General features: G+C 39.4%; 1 protein-coding gene across 3 annotated transcripts in view; it reads right to left on the bottom strand.

Annotated features, from left to right (window-relative positions):
• The window catches only part of LOC112236161 (DENN domain-containing protein 1B), a 232010-nt gene that overhangs the window by 93134 nt on the left and 131684 nt on the right, over positions 1–7192 (bottom strand). For all 3 annotated transcript variants that reach the window (XM_042322485.1, XM_042322483.1, XM_042322484.1), the window contains one exon: positions 6698–6743. In XM_042322485.1, coding sequence (XP_042178419.1) covers positions 6698–6743 — 46 coding nt within the window. The remainder of the gene's footprint in view (positions 1–6697; positions 6744–7192) is intronic.

Here is a 7192-nt window from a genome sequence, read left to right as displayed (position 1 = left end):
TATTCGGCATTTCACTGTAAGGTCTACTACAACCTGTTGTATTCAGCATTTCACTGTAAGGTCTACTACACCTGTTGTATTCGGCATTTCACTGTAAGTTCTACCTACACCTGTTGTATTCTGCATTTCACTGTAAGGTCTACTACACCTATTGTATTCGGCGCACGTGACAAATAAACTTTGATTTGATTTAATAAAAGTCACACAGACCTGTTTCATTAGCAGTAACCCACGTGTTTGTCTTACAACCAGATATAGACTGACTGACAAGTAAAACTACAGTCATCACAACTCCATACATACATAAATATACACCAAAATGAGGAAAAACCAATAGAAATACACTCTGCATTAGTCTGCTGTGCTGATAGTTACAAACCATACTATTATGACTGCTGTGCTGATAGTTACAATGTGTGTGTGTGTGTGTGTGTGTGTGTGTGTGTGTGGGGGGGTGGATCTCTACATTGTCACTTCGGTCTGTGACAGTCTGGGATATGGAGGCTCTCATATACACAATCACATAGTTACGCACACACGCAAACACACAAGTAGATGAGCAAGCATACAGGCACATACACACACAATATGTCACAGTGGTGGCTGAGGAGGCTTGCATGCTGATCTGGTCTAATTATGCGGTGCAGGAGAGAGGGTCTGTCACTGGCACAGTGTGTGATAAATACTGGTTCCGTCACATACGGCACACACACACACACACACACACACACACACACACACACACACACACACACACACACACACACACACACACACACACACACACACACACACACACACACACATACATACACACACACACACACACTCTCTGAAATCCCGCAGCCTTGAACTGTAACAGTGGGAATAAAATGGATTTAATTGAGTTTTTTTTTGTCAACGATCTACACAACATAGTATAGAACAAAGTGAATGAAAAATTCTAACCTTTTTTTAAATGAATGGAAAATAAAACTCATAATATATTTTGATTAAATACGTTTTCAACTCCAATACATGTTAGAATCACCTTTGTCAGTGATTACAGCTGTGAGGGTTTCTGGGTAAGTCTCTAAGAGCTTTGCACACCTGGATTGTACAATCTGTAAGATACCATTGCTAAACAGACATTTTCAAGTCTTGCCATAGCTTTTCGAGCCAATATAAGTCAAAACTGTACCCAGGCCACTAAGGAACAACGATCAATGACATCTTGGTAAGCAACTCCTGTGTATATTTGACCTTGTGTTTTAGCTAGCAATGCTGCTGAAAGGTGAATTTTTCTCCCAGTGTCTGTTGAAAAGCAGACTGAACCAAGTTTTCCTCTAGGATTTTGCCTGTACTTAGTTCTATTCCATTTCTTTTTATCCCCCCCCCAAAAAATGAATGGCCGATTTCAAGATTTTATAACAATCGGTAATCTGTATTTTTGGACACTGATTGTTGCCGATTTTGAACCTTTATTTAACTAGGCAAGTCAGTTAAGAACTCATATTTTCAATGACGGCCTAGGAATGGTGGGTTAACTGCCTTGTTCAGGGGCCGACCGACAGATTTTTACCTTGTCAGCTCGGGGATTCGATCTTGCTACCTTCCGGTTACTAGTCCAACGCTCTAACCACCTGCCTTACATTGCACTCCACGGGGAGCCTGTGCGGCAGGCTGACTACCTGTTACGCGAGTGCAGCAAGAAGCCAAGGTAAGATGCTAGCTAGCATTAAACTTATCTTACAAAAAAACAATCAATCTTAACAATCACTAGTTAACTACACATGGTTGATGAGATTACTAGTTTATCTAGCATGTCCTGCGTTGCATATAATCGATGCGGTGCCTGTTAATTTATCATCGAATCACAGCCTACTTCGCCAAACGGGTGATGATTTAACAACGCATTCGCGAAAAAAGCACTGTCGTTGCACCAATGTGTACCTAACCATAAACATCAATGCCTTTCTTAAAATCAATACACAAGTACATATTTATTTAAACCTGCATATTTAGTTAATATTGCCTGCTAACATGACTTTAATTTAACTAGGGAAATTGTGTCCCTTCTCTTGCGTTCTGTGCAAACAGAGTCAGGGTATATGCAGCAGTTCGGGCCGCCTGGCTCGTTGCGAACTGTGTGAAGACCATTTCTTCCTAACAAAGACCGTAATTAATTTGCACAGAATTGTACATAATTAAGACATAACATTGAAGGTTGTACAATGTAACAGCAATATTTAGACTTAGGGATGCCACCCGTTAGATAAAATACGGAATGGTTCCATATTTCACTAAAAGAATAAACGTTTTGTTTGTTTTCGAAATGATAGTTTCCGGATTTGACCATATTAATGACCTAAGGCTCGTATTTCTGTGTGTTATTATGTTATTATTAAGTCTAAGATTTGATAGAGCAGTCTGACTGAGCGGTGGTAGGCACCAGCAGGCTCGTAAGCATTCATTCAAACAGCACTTTCGTGTGTTTGCCAGCAGCTCTTCGCTGTGCTTCAAGCATTGAGCTGTTTATGACTTCAAGCCTATCAACTCCCGAGATTAGGCTGGTGTAACCGATGTGAAATAGCTAGCTAGCATATATATATATTTTAAAGTCTGATTAATCGGTATCAGCTTTTTTTGGTCCTCCAATAATCAGTATCGGTATCAGCGTTGAAAAATCATAATCGGTCGACCTCTAGACAAGACTGTTACTACCAATTGGAAATCACGAAATTGGGGAGAAAAGGTCAAAAATAATCATTCAAAAATAAGGGTTGCATGCTTGCTTATTGACCGAAGACATTTAAGCTTATCATTTTTAACTAATCTCTAAACATTTCTAAAAACAGAACTCCACTTCGACATTATGGGTTATTGTGTGTAGATCAGTGACAAAACGTTAAAAAATTAACCCATTTCAAACACAGGCTGTAACACAACAAAATGTTGTTCCGGAGGCACCGTAATTGCGTCATACCATCCATACGGTGCCTTCGACCACATCTTCAGATCAACCATAAACTGGATTTAAGGATAAAAGACAAATCTAATCCTTGATTCACACATGAATTGTCTGAGAAATTACAATGAATAAATGTAGCTTGGGCTAAGGATAGACTGAATGATGCTACGTCTGATTGGCAGTCCTTCAGACATTTGGGAAATAAATGTCCATCTCTGGTTAGAAAAGTGAAACATATTTATTTTAATTGTGTATCAGAGAGGGGTGGTAAAATCCAGCCAACTTCTGGAAAGTGGTCAAATCTTTGAAACAAAACTCCACCCCCTCATTGCCCCAGCAGGTTTTGAAAGCCTCTGGTCCCATACGAGACAATTCGGGAAATTTGTAGTGCTTTTAGTAACCATTTTACTTCCTCTGGCCACCTGTTTGAAAGGATAGTCTATGGAAATATATCTCATTCCACTAGAGGGAGTCTTTTCGTCACCTCAGAACTGTACGGGATGCTGCTCTAACAGACTCACATACTACATTTCTATTGTAACCATTTGATGTCTATGATGTATTAAGTGCCTTGCTAACGATCGATGTAAAGAAATCCACAGGGGCTGATTCATGTGACCTCTTCTTACTACAGCTCACTGCCCCACGCATTGCTGCACCTTTTAACCTGGAGTTACCTGTAAGATTTGTAAAGCGGCATATGTCCTCCCCCCTACATAAAGGCGGAGATCCTTCTGACTTAGGCAAGATAACTTGGAGATTGGGCTAAATCAGGTATTATAATCCCTGGTAAACTTCCAGTTAAGATCCAAGTTATCTTGCCTAGGTCAGGTATTAGAATCCCTGGTAAACTTCCAGTTAAGATCCAAGTTATCTTGCCTAGGTCAGGTATTAGAATCCCTGGTAAACTCCCAGTTGAGATATTTTTAAACTTCTCACTCTATTCTAAATATGCACCAGTCTGGTTTCAGACCTGGACATAGCACTGTTTCAGCCACTATGCTTGTTTAAGATGACGGATGATGGTGTTAAAATGCCTAGATCGTGAGAAACATTGTGCTGCCTTAAGTATAGACCTTTCCCAGGCATTCGACAGCGTTTACCATTCCCTACTCATTCAAAATCTGTCTGAAATAGGCCTGGAACAGGAGTCTTGCGTTAAGAACTATGACAGACAGAACACAATGTGTGCTATTTGAATTTTTTTGTGAAAAATATTGCCTCTCAAAGAACAGCAGGAAGCAGATTGTAAGGTCAACTTTCCTGCCAGTTCGTGACTATGGTGACACCACTTGCCAAAATGCAGCAGCCACTACTCTTAAAACCTTGGATGCCGTTTACCATAACGCCCGTGGCTTTATTACAGGTGACTGTTTTAATACTCCTCACTGCTTCCTGTATCAGAAGGTCGACTGGACATCACTAAAGTCCAGTACAACACTTCATTACTCCTTTGTTTACAAAGCTCTTCTCCACAAGCTTCCAACATACCTCACTTCCCTGTTGAAATAGAAAAACATAAGATACCAAACCCCGTTCGCAGGGTTGGTTACCTCTTGAGGTCCCGCTTGTCCCCACAAAGTTTGTTAAATACACCTTTAGTTTGAATGGAATTCCTTACAAAACAAATTACACCTGATGGTGCTGATAGGGCAGCTGTTAAATGAGTTCACTGAAGTGTGAAATTTCAGTTGATTATTATAACTTGTTGTAATAACCTGATGTAATGTATTTAAAACAGTCTGATAGTTTTTAATCTTGCTGTTGCTGTTGTCATGATGTTGGCCTGGGGGTAGGTTTATGACAGTCATAAATACCTCTTCCCCCTTTTTTCCTCTCTCTACCCTACTGATGTTACATTTGCAAACAAAACCCTTGATTAACAGAGATTTTGGGAACATCAGAAGGTGGGGGGAAATGAACTATATTCTGGTAATCCGACCAATTGAACATATGCGGTGGTACTTAATGAATATGAGTCGGTTCGGTTGTCATCTGAGACATTCTCATCAATGATAAGATGACAAACTCTACAGTGGAAAGTCTAAATATCAGAGTTATCCGATTCACATGGAATTGTTGTTAAATTTAAATGTTTGAATATGAAATTATTCATGATGGGATGAAATGTGATTTTAGCTTCTAAAATGTGAGATTTGGGTTTTCATAAGGTAGGGCTCTGCTCAATCAGTGGCCCGCCCCTATGAAGGGACATGGGCTATAAAACTTTTCAAACATGCCCTCCTCTCCCTTCCTATATAAGCCTTGACGACAATATAACCTCCTGTTCCGAGGATGTGAGGACGACGGTCCGATGTCAGAATGGTTCTGATAATAACTACAGAACGAAGCCAACATCAGCATGAGCTTTGGTTGCGAATGGTATGAACTTTGAACTCTTATTCACTACAGAAGTGATACCTCCTAGTCATTGAGTTAGCAACAGCAGCTGCAAACGCAGGTTAGGAAGGAACAGACAGAGTATCCCATCTACCACACAACGACGTTACTACAACGTATCCAATTGACCACCAGAGACATTCTTCAAAGGACAAAGGACTCGGTTTGGCAACACGGACTTCCATCTACCACCAACCTACTGAAGCGCAGCTTAGAGTAAATATTTATTGCGGTAATTTAGAATGCATAAGATACTGTATTTACGATAGCACAGCTTCGCCCTTTGTTCCCCAGTCTTTCCGCTCTTTCACTCAAACTCAGCCCTTTTCTTTTGTGTAACCAGCTGTCATATCCGTTCCGCCCGCTAGGGACATTTTCCTTTATGGCGTAATTTGTAATCAAGTTATGATTTAATTATGTGTATGTGTAATTCTGTGTGATTAGTTAGGTATTTAGTAAATAAATAATTAAACCAAATTTTGAATTGCTGATTCAACTTGTTAGCCTGGATTCGTACAGATAACCAAGAATTTACAACTTTCAGATGAGACTGAATTAAGATGAGGATTAATATTGATTGCTATTGATGTAAAATATTACTAGGTCTTTAAGAGTTTATTCGGAAGATAACAGCTCTATAAATATTATTTTGTGGTTCCCCGACTCTCTAGTTAGTTGCATTTACATGATTAGCTCAATCAGGTAATATTAATTACAGAGAAATTATTTTATAGAATAGCATGTCATATCACTTAATCCGGCATAGCCAAAGACACGACACTGGATTGATGTTATGTTTGTCCTCAGGGCACCATTGTAAATAAGACACTGACCTCAATTGGTCTCCCTTCAATAAATAAAAGTTAATAAAATAATTATAAAACACAGTGATAGATCTACTCCCGCCCAACAGACCAGATCTCAATAATGAATCACAAAAGCTCTTTGTCTTGAGGAAACTCTTTCCCTGTCTTTGTTTCTGTATTTCTGGTAAGCAGGCACACGAGAGAGAGAGAGAGAGAGAGAGAGAGAGAGAGAGAGAGAAAAGGAACAACATTGTCAACATTCTTTCATATGTGTTCCCAGTGTTGGATGCGTCAAAATAAATATTGCATCATTAAAATTCCAAATAGTGTGGAGAATTTAACAGCTTCATTAATTTACACAGCTGCAATCCACTCCACAGTACAACTGTCCATATCCCCTCCACAGTGACAAATATGTTTAAATACTAGATATAAAAATATAGAAAACGAAAAACCACTTAATGAATTGAAATAAAATATAGTGGGGCAGATTCAGAATCAGACTATGTTGGAGATGTAATATGATGTGAGTGTGACTTACCTCGAGCAGGCTGAGATGAACTCCTACCAGGTATGGCATGGGGGCACTATGGACGGAATCATTTGAAAGAAGGATTTGAGTCAGGACTAAAATTATTAAAGATAATGACTACTTAAAATACTTATTGTAATTGGGACAAATATGGTCAAATAAAGATCAGATAAACATAAGCAACAAGTAAAATAAACATGTTTTTAGTTATTACAGTGATGTTACTGTGTCTTCAGCAAAACAATCCTCTACTTCAGATAATTGCCTACAAATAACGCTATTTACTTATCCTTTTCCAACTGAGACCATTACAACTGTAACGAGACATACAGTATATACTGTTATTCATAAATCAAGCCTCAGAGCTGTCCTTGTAACCCAATCAGCTAGCGGCAGAGAGGACCAGGAGGACATGCCTGCACCATCTAACATCATTAACGCCTCACACACTTCCCCGAAACGACCACCGCCAGCTCTCAACCAGGAAAACCGGATTACTCTGAC

This window comes from Oncorhynchus tshawytscha, linkage group LG05 (genome assembly GCF_018296145.1).
Source record: "Oncorhynchus tshawytscha isolate Ot180627B linkage group LG05, Otsh_v2.0, whole genome shotgun sequence".
Lineage (NCBI taxonomy): Eukaryota > Metazoa > Chordata > Actinopteri > Salmoniformes > Salmonidae > Oncorhynchus > Oncorhynchus tshawytscha.
Note: the sequence above shows the minus strand (reverse complement) of the source record. Positions and strands in the feature narration are given on the sequence as shown.